General features: G+C 46.9%; 2 protein-coding genes across 13 annotated transcripts in view; both read left to right on the top strand.

Moving 5' to 3' along the window:
* DNAJC19 (DnaJ heat shock protein family (Hsp40) member C19) overlaps positions 1–11,945 on the top strand; it is a 36,087-nt gene extending 24,142 nt beyond the window's left edge. For 3 of the 4 annotated variants that reach the window (XM_078767626.1, XM_068134586.2, XM_068134587.2), the window contains 3 exons: positions 2,656–2,732; positions 4,313–4,383; positions 10,463–11,945. In XM_078767626.1, the coding sequence (XP_078623752.1) occupies positions 2,656–2,732; positions 4,313–4,383; positions 10,463–10,536 (222 nt within the window). In that variant the 3' untranslated portion in view covers positions 10,537–11,945. Of the gene's footprint in view, positions 1–2,655; positions 2,733–3,246; positions 3,380–4,312; positions 4,384–10,462 lie in introns of all 4 variants that reach the window. The other variant, XR_010986840.2, reaches the window with a different exon arrangement.
* A 1,580-nt stretch (positions 11,946–13,525) lies between these two features.
* The window catches only part of LOC137439021 (phospholipid-transporting ATPase IF), a 214,811-nt gene continuing 204,239 nt past the window's right edge, over positions 13,526–24,097 (top strand). For 4 of the 9 annotated variants that reach the window (XM_078767624.1, XM_068134601.2, XM_078767623.1 and 1 more), the window contains exon 1: positions 13,534–13,772. The gene's annotated coding sequence lies outside the window, so the exon portion shown is untranslated. Of the gene's footprint in view, positions 13,773–24,097 lie in introns of all 9 variants that reach the window. The other 5 variants (XM_078767625.1, XM_078767622.1, XR_010986841.2 and 2 more) reach the window with 3 other exon arrangements.

Here is a 24,097-nt window from a genome sequence, read left to right as displayed (position 1 = left end):
GTGGCCCTCTGGTGGTCACGGCACGTATGCAGGGAAATGCAGGCAGGAGGAGATCGCGCGTCTGTGGTCCGGAACGGGTCGTCTTCACGAGCGCGATTAATACAGCGCAGCAGAGCACAGGGCACAGGGCACGGGGAAAGTTTGTGTACCGCGCGGCTATATCAAGACAGTTCAATCCACTCGTTCTCTGGCTCTGACATTCAGGCTCTGACATTCAGGCTCATTCAGGCTCTGACAACTCTGATTCCCCGACTCGACTCGACTCATGGGCTGCGCGACTCTCAACTCAGGCGGGGGTACCCAGGGCAGGGTTTTATGGCTCCGCCCTGGCCTTACTCGAATGTTCCAAGCCCCACCTCTCATCGCCGTGGTGAGCCACTCCCCTCGATCTTTGATTGGCGGCTCGTTGGTTACCAGCCACTCCCTCCTGCAGCTCCTCCCTTCGGCCTTGCCAGACTTGTTCAGGCCGAGCACGTGGCATTCCAACGCAAAAGAACAGCTAAGCTCACTGGCCTACTCAACGCAAAACTAACACAGGAAAGGAGACTACCTTACATTTACTAAGAAATAACTATACTACAGCGAGGCTACATGTTGTGGTGCGTCTACCTACGAGGGGGGTTATCCTTTATCTATCTATAATTCCAGTAATCTCTGTGTGTATGTTTGTATGTTTGTATGTTTGTATGTTTGTATGTTTGTATGTCTGTGACCGCTGTTTCTCGACAACCACGGGTCCGATATACTTGAAACTTGCCAGGTATATTGCTGGGGACCCGAGGATGTGCCTTTTCAAGGTTTCATATTAATCGGAGAAGTAGTTACCGAGCTATGTCCAAAAAACGATTCAACCAATCAGAGAGCAGCGAGCTATCACGTGTGCCGAACGTGGCGAACAGACTCTGCCTCGGACGGCACATTTGAGAGCGTATTCATTTATTTCACGTTGGAAAACTATGTTGCCGTTAAACTATGTTTTAAAACTAATTAAAACTAATTTGCGATTCATCGTAACTGCGATTTGCGACCTTCCGGACAGTGAAGACTGCACTTCCGGCAGCCAATCACAGAACGCGTTATTGCGTAGGCGTGGCCGATGTGAGAGCGAGCCGAGCCGAGCGCGTGCGCCATTACGGTTCGTAATTCGATTTCTTCCGGAGAAAATAATAATTTCTCGATTTCTTATGCGCATTATTTCTCCCAATTCAGTCAGAGCGAAGGGCGGAAGCGAAGAGCGTTGTTTTTTTTGTTTACGGGCGTACGGGCGTACGGGCGGGGTAGAGCGTACGGGTAGCGTTATTTTTTTTTTTTGGCAAGGAACGGGCACCCACGTACGGGCATGCCCTAGTTCTTATAACCGCAACAATATTCAACTAAAACTTGGTACATGGCTTTATTATGATAAGTTACAGAACAAGTTCGAGTTTCAGAGAGGTTGTCCATTTTTCAAATAGTTTGCCCTTTTTGGACATAGAAAATATCCCACCTATAGGAGACATGTATTGCAAAGCAATTCTTGCTCCTGTTTAATAATCTTCCACTCATCAGTCTGATAATCACATTTAATTACCTCCGCCACCAAAGGTGGACTGAGGTTATGTGTTCATCCTTGTCTGTTTGAGCAGGATATCTCAAAGAGTTGAGGACAGATTCAGACTAAATTTGGTGGAGAGGTTGGTTGTGTGACAAGGACGGATTCTTTTGATTTTGGTGAAGATCCGAATCCGGATCCGAGAATTTTTTAAAACTTTTCAAAAACGATATAGAACACAATATCTCAAAAACTTGTGGACGAGTTATGCCAAAACTATGTGGATGAGTTGGTTAGGTGTCAAGAACAAGACGATTAGATTCTGGTTAAGGTATCAGTTGGATACAAAATCTAAACTGTTCAGCCTGGCAGAGGTATGCACTCTACCCAGTGCTATTCTCGTTACCCTCGCCAGAGGAGAGGGTATTGCATTTGAGTCCGTTTGTCTGTCTGTTTGTTTCTGTTTGTCCGCACAGAATAAATATGATTTTCTCTGCAACCATTTGTCCAATTGACAGGAAATTTTCACCATAGGTGCACCTCCTCCTGTATATTTTTTTAATGATAATTATGACGTCATAGGTCACGTGGTATGGGCACCATCTTGGCAAAGCCAAAAACCTTTGCACCTCTATGTCTCCGAAAGCACTGCGTAGAAAAAATTGAAATGTCTCATTGTAAAGAACCTACCATGGGGAATTACATGTTAATGATGATGTCATAGGTGCCTCCATTATGACGTCGTAATTCAACAAGTGCAAAACTTCATCCGATCAAGATAAAGTTTCTTGAGCATCATCCATGGATAAATTGGTGGAGAAAAAAAAAAGTATGATGACATCATCCGTCATGTGGTTCGGCCACAATATTTGTTTTAACACAAAAGCCTTAAAAACCACCAAAAACACGTCCTGGCGGGGGTCTGCAATCTTTGATTGCTCTTTCTTTTTATCGACTGTTTTCTTCTTCTTGTTTGTGTGTACCAGTGAAATTTGATTGGATCACATGACGTGCATTTTTGCTTAATCCGATTGATAGAATGCAAGACGATGTAACTGTATTATTTTCTGGAAAACTCTGGTTATCTTGTAATTGTTTTAATCCATTGATCTTTTGTACTTCAGGCTTTTAGCAGCTATTACCGTGGAGGCTTTGAAGTCAAAATGACCAAGAGAGAAGCGGCTTTGATTTTGGGAATCAGGTATCGGACGGGCCTATTCTGCATTCCCTAACCCTGACCCTAACCCTGACCCTAACCCTAACCCTAACCCTGACCCTAACCCTGACCCTAACCCTGACCCTAACCCTAACCCTAACCCCTAACCCTAACCCTAACAACACAGGCTGTCCAGCTAGCTGGACTCTTGGTTGATTGTGAAGCTAATTCTGCATTCTGTTTTTTTTCAACATTATTTTGCGGCACAAAAGTAAAAACCGAATTACCATGATATAGTTAGGTAATAATAATGATCCTGTATTATTGTACTATTATTGTCGGAAAAACAAAGCGCAGATCATTCTGGTTGCTGCCTCCATTATTTGGAGTCCAACCAGTACTTCCGTGACTTGAACAACAATGTTTAACATGTCGTGACACCGTCGTCAAGGCTGCCATAACCAAACACGGAGTGGGTGTGTGGGCCTGGCAAGGTGCAGCATGTGCACAATTGTTAAAACCTGTATGACATCATGCCTTTGTGCCTCCTCTTGTCCAGATTGTCAACACCTGCCTGCGATGGATTTGACTGTGTTGGATAAAAGGATTATAACATCATTGGCTCATATTGCTTTTGCAAACAAACCATGTATACATTTCATGCTCGGGCTCATCCTGCTATATAAAATAAGGTAAATATCTGTATGGGTGAACGTCTGATATTTATAGAATCGAAAACGGATAAACCAATCGCCACCAAATTTTGCATACCTGTTGGTGCTACCCAGGGTTAGGTCATGAGCACAAAATACCCCCTCTTGAGGGAGGGAGAGGACGACTTGCAGTTTTCGTCTGTATGTGTGGAATAGTGAAATGAATTGTGTGGAAGTGAATAGTGTGGAATTTTTTTTTTTTTTTTTTGTGTGGAATAGTGAAAGAGCTTTAACCACTTGTCCCTGCCTGAGGGAGGGGGGGGGGGGGGGTAGTGACACCATGTTTCACCTCCGGAGTGAGCTGGTATTACTAGTTCTCTTAAATATGGAAACGGAGCACAAGTCTGAACGGGCTCATTTAACTCGTCCAACCTGGCATCGCATTACTGTGTCATGACTCGCCAGTCCAATTCCCATAATTTTGTCTTGTACTTAGGTTGTGTAATGTGTGCAGTATATGGCTGGCAGTAAGGCCTAGAGGTATGCACACTCACCTGTATCTTCTCTTGCCTGGGCTAACCTGGGCCCAGGTATAAACTGTAATCCCGGTGATTCATTCCTGTACCTGCCGTCCCTTTGATGGACATAAAAACGGGCGACCTGTCTGTCAGCATTAGTTGATGGACGTTAACGATCCCACGGTGTCCCTCGCGAAGAGTAGGCGAGCTATCGTCGGCACCCTGAAAAAAATGACGAATTCCTACCCGAACTGCTGCTGAGAAGGCAATGGCAAACCACCCAGTATAATCCTTGCCATGCCAAGAAAGGCTTCGGCAGCACCGATCAGAGATGAGGGAATGTGTATATTAAAAGGTGCAGTGAGGTAACTCTGTCAGTATGTTATCTTATGGTTTCACCTGTCATTCCCCTTCTTCCAACCCTCGCCTTTCCTCCATTTTCCTTCTCGTCCAGTCCAACGGCAAACCGCGCGAAGATACGTGACACACATCGCCGCATCATGGTGCTCAACCACCCAGACAAAGGTTACTATCTTTAGTCTGTCTTTCATTTCTTTATAGCCCAGCAGATATGTGAAAAAATTGTGCTTTTGGTGATACAAGCATGAAATTTTGAACACTGATAGAGCATACTACTAGGAAGATTTTTGGATATAGGGGCATTCAAATCTTTTCCTAGGGACAAAATGGCGGCCATTTTAAAAATGGCCGTTTACGGATAATAAGATACACAGTACCGATGTCTATAAAACTAGATTTACTTATTGCTCAAGCACACCTATGATGTTTTTTTCACGTAAACAGGTTGTAAGATCATAATTAAATGTCAACAAACTCACATAACATTTATTTGGTCCTTATTCTTTACAAAAATAATTACTTTTTGAGCTATTTTGAGCAAACTCCAGAAACACAATGGAAATGAAGTGAAAATGCCACATTAACGCTGTGGAAGTGACTTTCACTATAAAACAGTCTACAAAACAGTCTTCCACATGTTTGTGTATATGTAACAGGTGTGTTATTCCTCCTGTATACTATCGTGTGCACTCCCCTGCACAGTGACACAGAGCTGAGCACTGGAGTGCGGCCTTAACACACTTGCACTGTTTCCTGCAACCCTTCTTGCATCCACATCTAATCAATTGTCGGCATGCCTCAGTTGCCTCTGTGAGGGTTGTCCAATATATCCCCCAGCCGTTATTACTCTGTTTCCAACCCCATTCACTTGGCGATGGGAGCTCAGGTGCGCAAATCATCATCTGGCCCCAACAAAAGCCGGCTTGGTAGGCAGCTCTCTTGATGTGTTGTCTGAGGGCTTCTTGCGTTGGTGGGATAGCCTCTATTGATCTACCAGTCTGGGTGAAGAGATGCTTGCGGGCATCGTTAACATGTTCCTGGCTGCTTGTTCGATCGTAGAGCAGAACAACAAAATGCTCCAGTGGATCCATGTTGTCATTTGCAGTTGAAATGGTTGGTGTGGCAGCCAGTGCGCAGAAAGCTGAGGTGACCTCATCATAGGCTTTCCATGTTTCCCATGCTGTTTTCTTCCCCCTTCCGCCGAAGCAGGACACGGTGTCACACCCAGTGAAGGCGTGGAAGAATGGCAACCCTCGGCACTTGTTTGGTCCCAGTGCCACAGCCATCTCGTGAGCTGCCAAGTGCCTGAAATTCTTCCCTGTGCCAAAAGCAACCCAGAGTTCATCGATGTCAAGATATCCAGTTGCTGCCACTGCAAGGATCAAAACATCTGTGTCCACTGTGCGGATTGACACCTTGGTATAGCCCTGTCTGACTGCATCTTGGACATGGAGTAGTATCCTTGTATCTGCCTCCTCGTGACTACACGGGGAAAGACCAGTAACATCTCGTGGCTGTGTACAAAAAACTTCTTTGTGGTTTGTGGTGACGATTTGCTTGTCAGTCTCAATGTTTGCTATCCTCGTTGCTAGAAAGTCAAACAACTCCACCTTGTTCTCGTCTATGCGAAGGGAGGCCTGCCAGTTTCGAGGGATGGAACTAGATGGCTCAACTCGTCTCCTGGTGCCTTTACCCCTCGTCTTCCTGGTGTCGGCTTTCAAACTGTCTGGGAAATATTCATCCCAGATAATATCAACCCTGCTCTTATTTTGTATCTGAGATGTGATGTATGGCAAGAATACTAGTGATGCATACTCAGAGAAGGTCTTCGCATTACGAGGTGCCAGCATGTTCACGATGGCTGCTCCATCCAGGATCATGACTTCAACAGGGGGGCTTACATCATCATTTTCCCGTGAGGTGATCAGATCTTCTAAGCACCCAACCAGATCAGACTTGGTTCCAAGCCGGATTTTGCCCATTTGTGACAATGCAGGGGGACAAGCTTGGTTTTCATGTGCAAATAATTCATCAAGATCTCCATTCCGTGTCTGGGATGCAATAAACAGCCTGGAGAACAGAACGCAGTCATTCTTCAGAGATACCACCTTCAACTCTGTTCTTGACTTCTCTCTGACTGGGGGTCGGCTGAAGAGAGGGAGATTGTTTCTTTTTATTGGGTCAGTGATAGGCTTTGTCTGATGTACAAGCCTCTCGTTCACATATGTGTCATACTGTTCTTTTCCCAGCTTCTCGATCTGGTAAAGGGTGTTGATGACTGCTGGGTCTGCCAGGTCTCTGCTGTCTAGCACCAAGAGATCTTTGCTGTCGTCACAGAATGGGTTCCCCATCTCTCCTATGACACGGGTGAGTGCTCTCACATCTCGAGCAAAGGCTACCTGCGTGTGCTTTGTCTGTTCATGGTGTTTTAGTTCAGTTTTCCTAATTCTTTTTTCTGTTGTGGCCTCGAACTTATAGATCAGTTTGGCCATCTCTGGACCAGACACCATCCATCGGCGCAAAGCTGCAGCATTCTCCGTAAGACCTACAGCCCCTCCATCACCTTTCACCAATGCATTATTTTGCTCGTGTGCCTGGTCTAAGGCTATGGCAGAGAATGCACGTGTAGTCTTCTTCATGGTGAAGTTTCCTGCCAGAAACTGTGCGTATACAGTTGGATGCTTTGTTGCAAGTGTCACCATGTCGCGCAAGTGAACTGGGATCCACCTGGCATAGTTTGTATGTCCCAAGGCGAAGAACCATGGTACAAGCTTGGTCAGAGCATCAGTGTACAGTTGGAAGTTTCCTTCACGGACGGATCTCACATAGATCAGGACTGCCAGTTCTAGCTGCATAATTAGGAACCAGAACTGAAACTGTGGACTTGCATTGGCTTGTTCACCGCACCAGTCATCTAGTGGTATCGTATCCTGTCCCTCATCTAGTCCACTGGTGTACTGGCTGTAGGCTTCCTTCAGGAGAAGATAGAGAGTACTGGCTGTGACTTGGTGTGCTCGTCGTGTGCGTGTCACATTTGTCACTTTCAGGAAGGAATCAGCAGTACCACTTGTAGCAACCCCTGCAAGCATCAGAACGCCTGTCCACCCACTGCTATCCAGAAGGTCACCGAGGGTTTTCCATGCTGCCATCTCAATATGGAGTCCACCAAAGACCATGACGAAGTGATCTTCTCCGTGTGTTTCTGGCCATCTCCATTGGATCTGTTTGGCAAGTGTGTACAGTGGCTGATCAAGTGTGATTACAGGGATCTGACCTGGATTCAGAATATCGATTGCTTTCTTGATGACATCCATGGAGTGACGAATCATTGCCACAGATTTTGCCTGGTCATAGAAGAGAGGCAGCAATGAAGTTAAGGCCACACTACACTCTGGTTCTTCTGGAATAGACTGCTTGCTGGCATGGTATCCAGCCCATGATACTGTCTCGTCTCCCTTAAGTGGTGTGTCAGATAGCACTGTCTTCTCCATCTGCTCCAGCCACCTGTCAAAATGCAAGATAATGAACACAATTAAGAACAAACAAGTCCACACAAGTTAACAAGTCTTGGTTATTTAGGTACACATATAACTGTCCACAGTTCAAACACAATAATCAGTTACCTGTACTCAATCTGCATTGCTTCAGGGATGAGTTGGCAGTTGCTTTTGTTGGGACCCGCTAGCTTGGGTACAGGTGGGTCACATTTACCCAGAACAACAGGAGGTACGATGGTGTATGACTGTGGCAGGTGTGCATCTGTTGTTGATGTGTCATCTGGGTTTACCCGTTGAACTCCACGGCTATCGCTATTTGGGTGCTGGAAAAGTGAAATGCCAGTGCCATGGAAGGAGTCGTGGGCACTTGTTGAACTGGGGTTATGATCAATGTTATCCACTGCCCCAGTTGTGAAGAGGTCACTTTTTAGCTCAGGGGGGCTAACTGTACCCTCATTTTGGAAGAAACGGCAGATTCTGTTCCCCAAGTCCGTGGAGATGCTAAGCACCCTGTCATAGGAGATGGAGAGACCCAGGTTGAACATAGTATCAACCAGGTCTCTTTTTCGAGTCTTTGTGTGGATAAGGGTGCCCAGGTACACAGGCAGGGGAGTCTCCCGATTGTGACTGTGCCTCGTGGACGTGGTAGTACTGCTACTCTCTCTGCGGCGTGAGTAACTGTTGAACATAAGGAGTTGTGAGATTGTGAGAGTAGGTGTTGATACCGACGAGTGGCTTGACTGCTCTTGGATGTTAGGACCATTCAAGATCATAGAAACTAGTGATACAAGCGAATTAGGTACCGAATGTTCTTGGCAGTGGGCTTCAAATGAACCACTAAATGTTGAGTTCATTTTCAACATGTCTCTACGAACTATATTTGCGGCTCTAGCAAGACAAACTCCATCACTGTCAGTGTCGTGATCACATGCCTTCTGAAGGGCTGAGCCAACATCCTGGTTGAAAGCAAGCAGAATATCTCGACCGGACATGTGCTCCTCTAGGTCTGGAAAATATGTCATGATTCGATCTTTGAGTTTGGTGGAGTGGACACGCCTGGTCAAGACTGTTCCAAGCTGTTCCAGCCTGGTGGTGTATAGTCTTGCTAGGTCTACCAGCTTGAACACTGGTGTCACAAGAGCATCTGTGCGGGCATCATCGATGTAGGACACTAGCTCTCCAAGTGCTATACCGTGATTGATATCATCTTGTTCATTCAGTGTTGTGCTTGTGGCCCTTGCTTTGTTATAAAGTGACACCAGACACTTCACGTGGTACTGTGCATCTTGTGCTATAAGGTCACCTGCACTCAGTTTAGCAAGAAGTGCCTGATCTCCTAGTTTCAGGGCAGCTGTCCTGACATGTTTATCGAGGTCGAAGGTGGAAGCTTTTCGCAGAGAATTAGTACCCGCTGGTTTGTCACAAAAGAAACACTTTTCAGGCTGTGGCTGTGTGTGGTCTACATGTACTCTGTGACGGGTGTACTTTCTTGAGACACTTGCGGTTTCTTCACTAGACGTTTCTCTTTTTTGTGCCCGATGCAGTTCAGTTTTGTTGTATTTCAGTCTGCATGAATCATGCCACTTAGCCTTGTGGCTCTGGAAGGTTGACTGGATACCTTCACCATCGTCCAGGCGGGACAGTTCTAGAGATTTTGGCAGGCAGCCCATCTGGCTGAAGGTGAGGAGATAATCTGCAAGAGTTTGGTATCCGGACCCTGTGGTTCGCTTGGAATCAGCTGGACAGGCAAGGGCCTCATCGGTGACCTCCTGACATAACACACACTTCTCCCAATCTGTCAGATAAGGCATGTTTGTTCCAGATGTACTAGGGCTTTGGGGGTCTAATAGCTTGAAATTTTTGTTGGCCATTGTCAATTAAGCATTATCCACCACCACCATCCAATCAATATACAAATTGGGAACCAAATCTAGGTAGCTACTACAGTCAATGAGCGAAGGTGCAGTGCAGTCGAGTTATCATCTGAAAAAGAAATACATAGGTACATTATTATCATAAATATAGTAATTCGCTTTCGTAACTTTTCACTAGCCCTGCATTGTTCCTTATAGTCACCTAGTCTATGATAGGAAAGTTCATAAAGCTACATCAAAGTTGTTCATATAAAGGTATTGAACCAAAATTACACCCAGGAGAAATCAGATAGTCATGCAAAGTTAAATAATTAAACCGCTAGACCAGTCCTGTCTATTGCAATGGTAAACCATTTGTTCTGCCCCTTATAGGCCACCGTAGATTCCAATTTTGAACCCAGTATGAAGGTATTGCATAGCATGTACATGACAATTTATAATATGCTCATTACATTGTGTTTCAATAGCAGCACAAATGACAAGTCTGAAATAATAGGTAAATATGTCCTTCTTAGCCGCCATTTTGTAAAATGGCCGCCATTTTGGGCCAAGGAGAAATCTGGAATGCCCCTACATCCAAATTTCACTGTAAGGGTATGCCCTAACTGTGTGCCAAGTTTCATGCTTGTATCATCAAAGGCACAATTCTACCACAATTCTTCACATATCTGCCGGACTATTATGGCGTTGTTTATTGTTGTTCTTTGTCTTCCCCACCTCATCCCTGCCTCCACTCCCAGTCCCAACCAACCTCTTCTATTTAATTGTCCATGTTTCACTCGGTGAAAGCTACAAAACGAGCAAGCTTGCACCGTTTCCTTGAAGTTTATTGCCGCGGGTAAATGGTTACCTGGTTTACTGTATGTTTTTCAGGTGGATCTCCATATCTGGCAGCAAAAATAAACGAGGCGAAAGACTTCATGGACGGCCAGGGTAAAAAATTATAGGAACTGCTTATATCCTGTGCCGGTGGCCTCTCCGCGCTCGTATTGCAGACTCTGCCTGATCTACCACTTGTTGCCATGACGGTTCCCCCAGGCCCTTGGTCTCTCCACCTGATGGTGTTTTATGGTTGAACTTGCACCTTTTTGATTCTTTTAATTCGGGCTAGTCAGACACTGATGCTGCCTTATTCTTCCTCTTCTTCTTCTTCCCTCTTCGTCTTCTTCTTCTTCTTTTTTCTTTTTTTTTTCTTTTGTTCTTGTTTGCTCTTTCCCAAAGTGAATTTGTCTCTGCTCTTTTCATCAACCTTGTGTATCACACCTCTGACTTCAAGCCCACTTCCTGTCCTCATTCATATCCCACCCCCATCCTGGCTCAAAACACCCCTGTCATGTTTTGACCTCTTTTTCTGCCTTGACCCATTACCTCTTAACTCTTCCTGCTTACTTTTGCCCCTCCCTTGCTTCCTCTTTAGCTTCCCATTGTGTTACATCATCAACTTTCTCTTTTTCTTTTTTTCCACTCTCTCTGCTTTTCACCCTTTCTTCTGTTTTCACTCCTCCCACTCTTCACTTCCAGGTCTAATTGCTTAACAAGAGGCCTTCTTCAATTGCCTTATTTGTTTTTCTGCTGTGTATTCATATCATTATTTACCGTTTTCTGCACTTTTGTTGTTTTTATACATGACATTACGGATGGCAACCACAGCATCATCATACATACACAGTTCAAGTTTGATCAATCGGTGCTGTTCGTTCGGCATTTTGACCTCGAGGAAATTAGTTTGATCCCACAGTGGTGAAGGATCATTGTTGGAATCCCGACACTGATCTTTTGTGAAACCGCGCAAGTGGTGAACGTATCGACGTCGGCACGCATCGGTTTGGCCATCGAGGTCGGGTCATCATCGCCGGTGTATGGGAAAAAATTGGGGGCACGGTAACTGAGAACGGGCCCGGCGTGTTTTGTTCGCGTTGGGTCCACCTGCCTTTAAAAGCTTTTCCACCCGCCGTGAGTGACAGGCTCAAAGTCAGGGAGAATGAAACACAAGGTGGAGAGTCGTTAATAAAGAAAAAACCTGTTCTGCCATCTTTCACGTAATTAATTTTGCATTCACTTTTACCGCTTGTTTCGCGCTCCTGTCACTACATGAAGGCTCTGAATGTGAACGGACCCGAGGGATGACCTCTGATCACGATGGATAAGTACGGATGAATGTACTCCAGAGATGGGAGTTTATCAACTTGAAGAATCTCATGAGATTCCTGTTAAGATGTTGTTTGCTTCTTTGGGAGGGGGGGGGGGGGGGTAAAATACAATTATTCTATTTGTTTTTGAGTGGAGAGAAAATGTTATTCCTCTTGTGAGAATCCAACACTTCAATTGTTTGTTTGAATAAAGATTTTAAAACCAAGTTTTTGTTTCCTTTCAACTATCCTCGTAAATAATCACCCAACCCTCTCCCACTTCCCCATTCCCAGTACAATATGGTTAATTTTCTTTGCTTACAAGTGCATGAGGCTGCAAGATCGATGAGGGAAAAAATGAATTTGAACGATTTCAGCATAAGGCTGCAACATAACAAAATGTGAAAAAAGTGAAGGGGTCTGAATACTTTGTGAATGCACTGTAGTTCATAGAACACATTACCCCATACTTCAATTTAAATAAAATGATGATTTTAAAGATTAATTTTTATTTTTTCCAGAGGTCTAGCACTATTGAAGCAGCCTTGTACATCTCCCTTATTTAACACTAGAAGCACCAGCTCCAGGGAGGGAGGGGGGGGGGGGGGGTTATGTTATTATCCTTATTCAAACGTAATTCAAAATACCTCTTGATGTGCAATTCAAAACACCTCACTGCACTGGAAAGGGTAGGGACTTGTAATACCTTCAACCACTTGGGGCGGTGCTGCACGCACATTTACATGGAGAAATCGCGTCCCCTCTTCACCCTCCCCAAGGCCACCGGCAAATCTACAAAGACCCTATGCACTAATTGGGGTCAAGCTGATCCGATGTAGCAAGTATGGACGTCACCGTCCCAGAACTATAACAGGAGTAGCACGACAAACAAACACCAGTCCATGCATTGAATTGCAGTAAGGATGTCTAAGTACTGCTAAACGGAAAGTGCTTGAAAGGCCACATAAGGTGATTTGTGTTATACAGTGTTCAAGTATATAAATGGATTTAAATAAAATAAAGATTGTAAAATACGTATAAATAAATTCTTTCTGGAATTTCCCTCGGTTAACGCAGTGTCTATTACACCACCGTATCTAACACCTTACATCAGTTATTCCTGCCTGGTGTTTGTGTCCTTTATGAGGTCCTTAACAAACACTAAGTTTCCTGTTTGGAATGATTTTCAATTCTGTTCGACTGCCAGACAAGCAAACAGTAAAAATATCTCACTCCTCTCTGCGCATGCGCGATCGGGACGAATGAGGGTCAAAGGACTGATTAGCTGCAGGTTTCTTTTCCGATCCCCTTTGGTCCCATCTACTTATTACGTATGCGTGGGAGCCGGAGCCTGTGTGGCATGTCTGGAAGGGTCAAAATCCCCGCCATATTTTCGTACATATTAAATAGATGGAATGCATGTGGCGCCACTTTGCCAACAAATGTGTACAAATGGTGAACTTTGTAAAAGATTATCAAGTATTTGTTCATTAGGCAAGCACTCCAACGAAACGGTTGCTTAGGAACGGCTGGCTTGGCAAGCGATAGCAAGCTGATTAGGTAATGACACACCCTTGCACACCTTTGTGGGGGGGTGTTCATTTGTCAAGCAGTTTGCTAGCGCTTGCCAAGGCAGCCGTTCCATAGCAACCGTTTCAAATTGAGTGTTTAAGCTACTTGGCGAGCGTCCACACTCTACAGGAAACTTGGTAACTGTACACACCCCTGGTTTCTCAATTAAAGCAAGTCGAGTTAAAGTACGAATATAATTCATGTCAAGGTATGAGAAGGATTAATGGGAATGAAAGAATGAATGAGTGACGATATTAGTCACGGGGAGTATGAAGGCGGGAGCTCGACGATCTTCGCGATGCGGCCTATTGGAGAGAAAAAGGAAGCGAGGGAGATATCCGCAGACACCTGCAGACAAGCAAAGAGGAGCCCCGAATCCGTGGTGATCGAGAGCGGGGGGTCGATCGCCGAGTAGCCCCGAGGGTGTTGGCGCCGCGGAGCAGCAGGTCGTGGCGTCAGGCAGGGTGTCCTACTGGCAAAAGGTGACGTGTGTGTGTGTGTGTGTGTGTGTGTGTGTGTGTGTGTGTGTGTGTGTGTGTGTGTGTGTGTGTGTGTGTGTGTGTGTGTGTGTGTGTGTGTGTGTGTGTGGATGGGAGGTGTGTGTGTGTGTGGGGATGGGAGGTGTGTGTGTGTGTGGGGATGGGAGGTGTGTGTGTGTGTGTGGGGATGGGAGGTGTGTGTGTGTGTGGGGATGGGAGGTGTGTGTGTGTGTGGGGATGGGAGGTGTGTGTGTGTGTGGGGATGGGAGGTGTGTGTGTGTGTGGGGATGGGAGGTGTGTGTGTGTGTGGGGATGGGAGGTGTGTGTGTGTGTGGGGATGGGAGGTGTGTGTGTGTGTGGGGATGGGAGGTGTGTGTGTGTGTGGGGATGGGAGGTGTGTGTGTGTGTGGGGAGGGGAGGTGTGTGTGTGTGTGGGGAGGGGAGGTGTGTGTGTGTGTGGGGAGGGGAGGTGTGTGGGGAGGGGAGGTGTGTGTGTGTGTGGGGAGGGGAGGTGTGTGTGTGTGTGGGGAGGGGAGGTGTGTGTGTGTGTGTGTGTGGGGAGGGGAGGTGTGTGTGTGTGTGTGTGGGGAGGGGAGGTGTGTGTGTGGGGAGGGGAGGTGTGTGTGTGTGGGGAGGGGAGGTGTGTGTGTGTGTGGGGAGGGGAGGTGTGTGTGTGTGTGGGGAGGGGAGGTGTGTGTGTGTGTGGGGAGGGGAGGTGTGTGTGTGTGTGGGGAGGGGAGGTGTGTGTGTGTGTGGGGAGGGGAGGTGTGTGTGTGTGTGGGGAGGGGAGGTGTGTGTGTGGGGAGGGGAGGTGTGTGTGTGTGTGGGGAGGGGAGGTGTGTGTGTGTGTGTGTGTGGGGAGGGGAGGTGTGTGTGTGGGGAGGGGAGGTGTGTGTGTGTGTGGGGAGGGGAGGTGTGTGTGTGTGTGTGGGGAGGGGAGGTGTGTGTGTGTGTGTGTGTGTGTGTGGGGAGGGGAGGTGTGTGTGTGTGTGTGGGGAGGGGAGGTGTGTGTGTGTGTGGGGAGGGGAGGTGTGTGCGTGTGGGGAGGGGAGGTGTGTGCGTGTGGGGAGGGGAGGTGTGTGGGGAGGGGAGGTGTGTGGGGAGGGGAGGTGTGTGTGTGTGGGGAGGGGAGGTGTGTGGGGAGGGGAGGTGGTGTGTGTGTGGGGAGGGGAGGTGTGTGTGTGTGTGTGTGTGTGTGGGGAGGGGAGGTGTGTGTGTGTGTGTGTGTGGGGAGGGGAGGTGTGTGTGTGTGTGTGGGGAGGGGAGGTGTGTGTGTGTGTGGTGGGAGGGGAGGGGAGTGTGTGTGTGTGTGTGTGTGTGTGTGTGTGTGTGTGTGTGTGTGTGTGTGTGTGTGTGTGTGTGTGTGGTGGGAGGGGAGGTGTGTGTGTGTGTGGTGGGAGGGGAGGGTGTGTGTGTGTGGTGGGAGGGGAGGTGTGTGTGTGTGTGGTGGGAGGGGAGGTGTGTGTGTGTGTGGTGGGAGGGGAGGTGTGTGTGTGTGTGTGTGGTGGGAGGGGAGGTGTGTGTGTGTGTGTGTGTGTGTGTGTGTGTGGTGGGAGGGGAGGTGTGTGTGTGGTGGGAGGGGAGGTGTGTGTGTGGTGGGAGGGGAGGTGTGTGTGTGGTGGGTGGGGAGGTGTGTGTGTGTGTGTGTGTGTGTGTGTGTGTGTGTGTGTGTGTGTGTGTGTGTGTGTGTGTGTGTGTGTGTGTGGTGGGAGGGTGTGTGTGGTGGGAGGGTGTGTGTGGTGGGAGGGTGTGTGTGTGGTGGGAGGGTGTGTGTGTGGTGGGAGGGTGTGTGTGTGGTGGGAGAGGGGAGGTGTGTGTGTGGTGGGAGAGGGGAGGTGTGTGTGTGAGGGGAGGGGAGGTGTGTGTGTGGTGGGAGGGGAGGTGTGTGTGTGGTGGGAGGGGAGGTGTGTGTGTGGTGGGGGGGAGGTGTGTGTGGGAGGGGAGGTCTGTGTGTGGTGGGAGGGGAGGTGTGTGTGTGGTGGGAGGGGAGGTGTGTGTGTGGTGGGAGGGGGGTGTGTGTGTGGTGGGAGGGGAGGTGTGTGTGTGGTGGGAGGGGAGGGGAGGTGTGTGTGTGGTGGGAGGGGAGGGGAGGTGTGTGTGTGGTGGGAGGGGGGGGAGGTGTGTGTGTGGTGGGAGGGGAGGGGAGGTGTGTGTGTGGTGGGAGGGGAGGGGAGGTGTGTGTGTGGTGGGAGGGGAGGTGTGTGTGTGGTGGGAGGGGAGGTGTGTGTGTGGTGGGAGGGGAGGTGTGTGTGTGTGTGGTGGGAGGGGAGGTGTGTGTGTGTGTGGTGGGAGGGGAGGTGTGTGTGTGTGTGGTGGGAGGGGAGGTGTGTGTGTGTGTGGTGGGAGGGGAGGTGTGTGTGTGGTGGGAGGGGAGGTGTGTGTGTGTGTGTGTGTGTGTGTGTGTGTGTGTGTGTGTGTGTGTGTGTGTGTGTGTGTGTGTGTTGCCAGGGGAGGTGGGGGAAGGGTGTGTGGGAGGGGTGTGTGTGTTGTGCTGATACGGGGGTGTGTGTGGGAGGGGAGGGGGGTGTTGTGCTGATACGGGGGGCGGGGGGTGTGGGAGGGGGGGTTGTTGTGCTGATACGGGGAAGGAGTGTGTGTAGGGGGTGCGGATCCAGGACACAGAACGTATGCACAGTAATCAAGTGTTCCATTTTGTTCCTTAATCAAATAATTATGTAATCAAACGTTATGTTACATAATCAAACGTTATTGTACGTAAATTGCTGGGAAAAAAACTCAGCGTGAACGGCCCTATATTGGGGTAAACAATCTGTGACGATGTGACAAATCGGCTCGTTCTTATATATTTCCGCCGTTCTTGGAGCTTTTTGCAGTTACTTGCGTTCTTCCCTGGCCCAACAGTTCAGCATATTCGCGATGACTAATGGGCCAAAGAGGTGAACTGGTGAGCCGACTTCCCAGCCATTCCTTAATCAAAACAAGAATGGCAGCACTGTGGTCACAACCTGCGACAAAATCCATTAACGGGCCGATTGGGAAACGCGCATTTAAAGCACTCTTAAAAGATGAACGGCTCCAATGGGAAAGACACATTTAATGCGCTATTAAATAATTCACTTGACACCTGGTGTCCATGTCACCTTCCCCAGTGCCGAAAATGATTTTTTTTTCAAAATCGATCAATTTTCCAAAATTTCCTGGGAGTCCAGACCCTCCACACCCCTTCCACCCCTTCCACCCCTTCCACCCCTTCCACCCCCGTCCCATTTGGCACTTTGACCTGGTGCACCCCCACTCCCTCCCCGTTTTGAAATTCCTGGATCCACCCATGATTCAAGAGTTTGACTTATTCATGGAGTTGTTTTCGATGGGCCTATTTGTTAACAAAAGTTGTTTTGAGAAGGAGAGCGAAAGATCCGGTGATGCTTTGTCCGGGTTTATAGCGGGCAGTCCCTGTTTGGAGCATCCGGTTCTGTTTCCGTGTCGATACGGCACCGGCCGCCTTCATATTCGGTATTCTTGTTTAAAAACGCCTCGAATTCTTTGTCTTCATTGGTTATTATGTCCTGTATGTGTCATTTGTTTAATCTCGCACTTATATTGGTCCTGCCTCGTACGAATGTCCACAAAGATCCTATCGAACCAATCTGTATGTGTGTCCTTATGTCACAACGCCTTCACGTTAGTTATGTTTGTTGTTTGTGTTGTGATTAAGGTAAAGCCGTTGACTTCTTAAGTTAAAAAATAGAGGCAATACCCATGGGTGCTCACCTGGTAGAATAAACTGACTAAAGATATTTTAAACCAATTTCAATGGTTTCTAGAAGACAGGGCAGCATGTAGAATCATACGAACATAATCATAAGACTTTAAACAAACAAACAAAAAAATACCTATTTTCGGGGACAACCCTCCCCACCCCTCCCCCCACCCTGTATACCTCCGAAAGCCCCAATTTTTCTCATGCCTTGAACAAACATTGTTGCATCACAGGTGATTAAGGTTGAAATTGTGAATGGAGTTTCAGAGAAAAGAGCAAATGCCTACTTTTGGGGGACAATACGCCCCCCCCCCCGCAACCCCACCCCCTAGATCCCCACTGTGGCCGATGTTTTTTTTAAATGCCGGCAACAAGCGTTGGTATATCATGGGTGATGAACAGAACATTGTGGTCAACTTTCATCGGAATTGTACGTGTAGTTTCTGAGAAGAAATCAAGTGCCTATTATGGGGATCAGCCCCCTATTCCCATAGATCCCCTCGGGGCTAAAAAAAATTTTTAATGCTGTGAACAAACTTTAGTAAATCACGGGTGGTGAAGGTTGTCGTCAAGTTTCATAAAAATCGTTTGTTTAGTTTCAGAGAAGAAAGCAAATATATATTTTGGGGGGGGGGGGGGGGGGGGGGGGGTCAAACGTGGACCCACTTTGACTCCCCGTAAACCCCCTCAGACTTCGATTTTCTTAGTGCGGTGAACAAACATCGTAGTGCGGTGAACAAACATCGGAACATCACGGGTGATGAAGGTTGTGGTCACGTTTCATCAAAATTGCATGTGTAGTTTCTGAGAAGAAAGCAAATACTTATTTTGGGGGGTCAAACTTCGTCAGACTTTGACCCCCCCCCCCCCCCCGTATACACCCCTACACTTCAATTTTCTTATTGCCGTCAACAAACTTTGGAACATCATGGGTGATAAAGGTTGTTTTCAAGTTTCATGGAAATAGTGCAGGAGACAGTGCCGTGAATAAACTTGAGTTGCAACATATAATAATAATGCATTTATTTTGTATAGCGCTTTTCAGGAAGCCCAAAGACGCTTTGACAGAGTGCAAAACATAATGCATAGCAAAACATAAAAACAATTGCAAAAAAGAAGAATCAATAGGGAAATATTCAAAGCACAAAGGAGGGAGAAGGAGAGGAGATAGTCAGGGGTTAGATGCTGTGGGTTAAATGTTGAATGCAGTGTTGAACAGGTGGGTCTTGAGTGATGTTTTGAATGTGGTGAGTGAGGAGGAGTCTCTGATGGTGTGAGGTAGTGAGTTCCAGAGGGTGGGAGCAGCGATGGAGAAGGCCATGTCCCCCCAGGATCTGAATTTGGTCCGGATGGGGGGGGGGGGGGGGGGTCAGGAGGTTGGTACCAGCAGAGTGGAGGTTGCGGGTGGGAGTGTGTCTGGAGAGGAGGTCAGCCAGGTAGGATGGGGCCAGGTTATGGAGGGCTTTGTTATTATATATCAAAGGTTATTTGTGCCAAGTTTGGTCACAATCCCATCAACAGTTTCGGAGATGTTTGTTAGTGCTGACTGACTGATTGACGACGCGCCATCGCATAAGCTCCCCGGAACTATGTTCCATGTGCGCTAAAAACCAAGAATAACTGCGCTGTGGTCTTGGCACAACCTGCTATGAAATCCAGTAACGGACCAATTTGGAAACTCGCATTAAAAGATTAACTCTACACCCCTCATCCATTACATCCTCCACCATGGTTATATCAGAATGAGCTGATACATCACAGACTGTTTAACCCCAATATGGTGGCGTTCAAAAATTGTTACACTATATTTTATAAAGGCGTGTACTGATGGGCCTGATTAAACCTTACTAATAATTTTTATTCAACATATGATTACATTTTTCGGGGTCCCTCATCATGAGTAACATTCCACCCAAACAAAGCCAACGGAAATCTGATGCAACAAACCCGGCCAGGTTATAATCAGCAGAGGCCTACAGTCATGATGTCTTAGGCCGACCAGAAAATCAAGATGGTGGCCATATTTTGTCTGGTTACCATGGTGGGTGGAGTCGAGCAAAAATGTGTGGGGTCTGGCAGCTGTCTGACCAATGGGTGCACATTTCAAAAATTTATCCCCAACAAGAACCACAACCACAACAACAACAACAGCAACAATAGCAACAATCATGTGGAGCTCCTGTAGACCTGCATTGCAGGTAAAAATGTTTATTTTTATGAGTTCATTTTTGCTTGTAGGGATGGCAGGGGAGTATTCGCTTGTCCGGTGTTCTTGTGTTCCGTCTGTGGTCACCCTAGCTAAGGAGGTTGTGGGGGTGGATTCCAGGTAGGTATGTTGCAGCAAGCGTAGATTGCAGGTAGATTCAGGTTGTGGGCAAAAAGATGGAAATCTCAACAGAATGTCACTTAGCAAGGTGTTTGGCCACCATGTGCATCCAGGATGGCATGGATATGATGTGGCATAGAGTCAACAAGCATCTGGAACTGTTCTGCAGGAATGTGGCACCATTTTTCCTCAAGGATGTCTTCCGATTCATATTTGTTTGATAGAGGCGAAAGTCGCTATCTTAGGTGCCTCAACAGACGGTCCCGGAAATGCTCTATGGGATTGAGGTTTGGCGATTGGTAGGGCTATGGAAGCTGGGTAACTCATGGACTGTAGCTGGGTAACTCATGAAGTCCTCGTAACGTTGTCCTCATGGACTGTAGCATTGTCATCCTGAAAGACGCTACTCCCAGCAGGGAAGAAATGCTGCATCATGCTATGCAAATGATCACTTATGACGGTGTTTCCAAAATTTTGTCCACTATCTGTCGTTGTAGCAAAATGTTTTTATGAGTATAACTGGCCGTTATGATGGGTCTGGATCAATCGGTAAGGACATCTAGTCACTGAGGTTGCCAAAACTGGCAGTCTAAGTTTGAGCTTCTCAAAAAAAACAAAAAAAAAAAACACCTTTAGAGGCCATTTTTCCCCGCAAGCGGGGGTTGGCCTTTTTCGGGGACCGTGGTTGTTGTTGTTTTTTGGTCCCCTATTTGAAGCAATGTTTTACGGCCGGATGCCCTTCCTGCCGCCAACCCTTTTTGTCGCCTTTTTACGACAAACAGGGAATTACCAGTGAACTGGTACTCAATTAGCCGACCTCGGAAGGATGACAGGCTAAGTCAACCCCCCTGGCTTTTGGCCTAAATCCAATGATGGCATATTTTGTTTGAAGTATACCTTGGGCTTCAACATTTTGGGAGAAAATGTATTTAGGAGAATGTGTCCCCATCCACAATCTATCCATAAAACTCAACATCGTGAAAATCACAGGAAAATTATTCAAGTTATGATCAAAAAGGTGTTTTCATTCCTCCGCCTTCCTCCGAGCTTCTCAAACATTCACACAATTAGGACATGGAATATCAGGTCAATTAATCAGGAAAAGTTTGATGTAATAAAGACAGAGATAGACAGGGCAATAACTGAAATATTGAGGATAAGTCATCTTAGGGACTGGTATGGGGCACTGGGGCAGTAGGACGGGCCATACTTTTTTTTTTTTGGAAATCAATCGAGAGGGGTGTTCATATTACGTATTTTGGTGTGTAGAACACAAATCTGAGGTTTTTTAAAATTCTGATAACCCTAACCTACATCAATTTGCAGTTGATTATTATTAAATTTTTGATTATTTTGCTATTCTTCTGGAAAAAAAGAGACGTTTTTTATTTTGAAGTTAGGGCTTTTATTTTAGTAACTTCCTGTTGGGACAGCAGTTGTAGCCATCTTGTTGCTGAAAGCTCGATGTTGAGGAGGAGGTTGGCAATCCTTATCCATCCGTCTTCTCTTCTCTTCTTATGGCATTGCCAGTAAGTACATTTTTGATTAGGAACCTGAGGAACAAATAGATAATAATTTTAGATGTAAATTACCTTGTTTTATATTATATTTGTTAATTGATTTGTGTACTTACCTATTGCTAGCCTGAGTTACATGTGAAGGAAATAGTGACCTGTGAAGTGAATATTTTGATGGTTTTCTGTAATACCTGTGTAATACCTTAATATCTGTCTGTAGTGGATACTTACCTGTGTATTATTGTTTTTATTTCAGTGTGAACTACTAAAAATGGCTCAAGTCAGGACAAGGATGAAATCAAGTTCTCATTTAAGTAATCTTGTTGGCACTGGGCAGGAGCTGTTGGTGTCTGAACTGCCAACTGTGAGGGATATCCTGAGGTATGGCATCTACTTGAGGGAGCAAAGTGAAGATGACAGGAGGAACTACCCAGTGGACCAGCTCGCGTCTGACATCTACCCTGGTCTGATTTGTCAGTGGAGCAAAGCTAATGCTCTTTTCAAGCCTCCTGTTATCAATGAAAATGTGACCATCATGTCCAAGCTCAAGGAGGTCTGGAATCAGGCAGTGAAGTTTTCTCTTGGGAAGGGCAAACTTGATGCCAAAGAGAGGTTCATTGTCAAGTTAGACAAGTTATTTGATATTTTGACTTGCAAGTGTCAGATTACCAGTTGTGAGGGGGGAGGCTGTGAGGCCGGTGAGGGCTGTGTGATCCAAGCCCACATTAACTGTTCCTGCAGCAGAGAGAAAATGATTCCTGTGAAAGATCTTGCCTACATCAAGGGACAGAAAGAGAAGGTTGGAAGTAAAGGACCCCACCAAATGGGGAGCCCTGATCTGCCAGAGCACAAGAGACAGGTGAGGACATTGGAAAGGCAGGAAAAGAAAAAGAATGCAGAGAAAGGAGAAGGAGCAAGGAGGAAAATGCTGCAGCAGCAGAGAAGGCAGCCAGGAAGGATGTTGAGAGATTTTTGTCAGATGGTGATGAGGATCTGGAATTGGAGAGAAGTGGTGCTGAAGATGAGTTTGTCACTGAAGTTGAGCTCTTCCCTGAAACTGACACTGAGCCTGCAGCTTCAGCAAAGGTCCAGAAAAACTATGATGAGATTCTAAACATTGCCCTTGCTCGTGTAAGGTATGGCATAGGGCTGAGGCCAACTGCAGCGATAGCAACTGCAGCTCTGATTGATGCAGGAATCATCACAGAAGACAATACAAGTGAAGTGATTGATAAGAACAAGGTCAATAGAGCACAGGAGAAGTTGATGACAGAGCTGGGGGAAGAGTTTGATGAGAAGTGCAGGGAGGAGGGGGGGGATCTCCTGCATCCTCTTTGATGGGTGGATTGACCTGACCAATGTGATGATGGAAGCTGAGGGCAGTGACCAATCTTTTCCTGCAAAGATCAAGGAAGAACACTATAGTGTTGTTAGTGAGCCTGGTAGCTACTATCTGTTCCGCTTTACCCCAGAGAAAGCAACTAAAGAGGAGTCACATGCAGAGCAGATTGCTAAGGTCCTGTTTGCCTGGCTGACAGAGAGGGGTTTTGATCAGACCTTGTGGGTCATTGGAGGAGACTCAACAAATGTCAACACTGGTGTGAAAGCTGGAGTAATGCGGAAGCTGGAGCTGCACCTGGGGAGAAAGCTGGTCTGGTTGGTGTGCAACCTGCACACTGGTGAACTTCCCCTGCGCCATGTCATTGTTCACCTTGATGGCCCTACTCTGTCAGACAACACATTTTCCGGGCCAATAGGAAAGCTCCTTGCTTCTGCTACAGACTTGGATATCAATCCAAACTTCACCCGGATCTTTGTTGGCCCTCCACTGATCAAGCTGTCTGACAAGGCCATTGAAGATCTCTCAACTGATCAACACTATGGCTATAAAATTGTCTGTGCAATCAGGGATGGAGTGCTTCCTGCAAGGCTGGCTCTAGTGGAGATTGGACCAGTAAACCACAGCCGCTGGCTCACCACAGAGAACAGACTTCTCAGGCTCTGGGTGTCAAAGCATGGACTGAAAGGAAAGAACCGGAAGAATCTGCAATTCATTGTGGAATTCATCATTGGAGTGTATTATCCATGTTGGTTCAACGTGAAAGTCAAGCACTCCTGGATCGAAGGGCCTAGGCACATCTTGTTTCAGCTGGACTGCCTCAAGTCCCAGAGGAAGGAGGTGCTGGACCTTGTGATGCTGACTGTGAGAAGATCTGCTTGATATGCCCACAGTGAAGCCATCCTCCAAACACTGCTGTGCTCTGAGGATCAGAAGGAGAGGACTGAGGGGGTGGAGAGAATCCTGGCCATCAGGGTAGAGGGGGACCCAGACACTCAGCTGGGGTCTCCTCTATCAGGACCAGAAAGACACCTGACATCAACTGTGATGCTTCCAGCATTGGTAACTTGATCAGCTGGTCAGAAGGTGTGTCAGAGCCACCTCTCACCTGCTCCCTAAGCACCTTGGAGGTGAAGAACTTCATCAACACCCCCATGGAGGTGCTCAACTGGCCTTGCCACACACAAAGCATTGAGAGGGTTGTTAAAATGGTGACTGAGACTTCTGCTAAGTACTTCTCACAGGAAAAGAGGGATGGAGGCATCAGGGCTCAGGGGACCAGCAGGAGGCTGATGTCCAAGAATGAGTCAAAGCAGGACTTGTGCAACCTGGTAAAGTTCAAGAAGTAAGGAGATTGATCTTTGTAATTGTAACCAGTGATATACATGCAGTTCACCTGTTAATAAATATGTACATTTGATTTGG

The sequence above is a fragment of the Myxine glutinosa genome, chromosome 13, assembly GCF_964187855.1.
Source record: "Myxine glutinosa chromosome 13, kmMyxGlut1.1, whole genome shotgun sequence".
Lineage (NCBI taxonomy): Eukaryota > Metazoa > Chordata > Myxini > Myxiniformes > Myxinidae > Myxine > Myxine glutinosa.
This window is presented reverse-complemented; position numbering and strand designations above follow the sequence as displayed.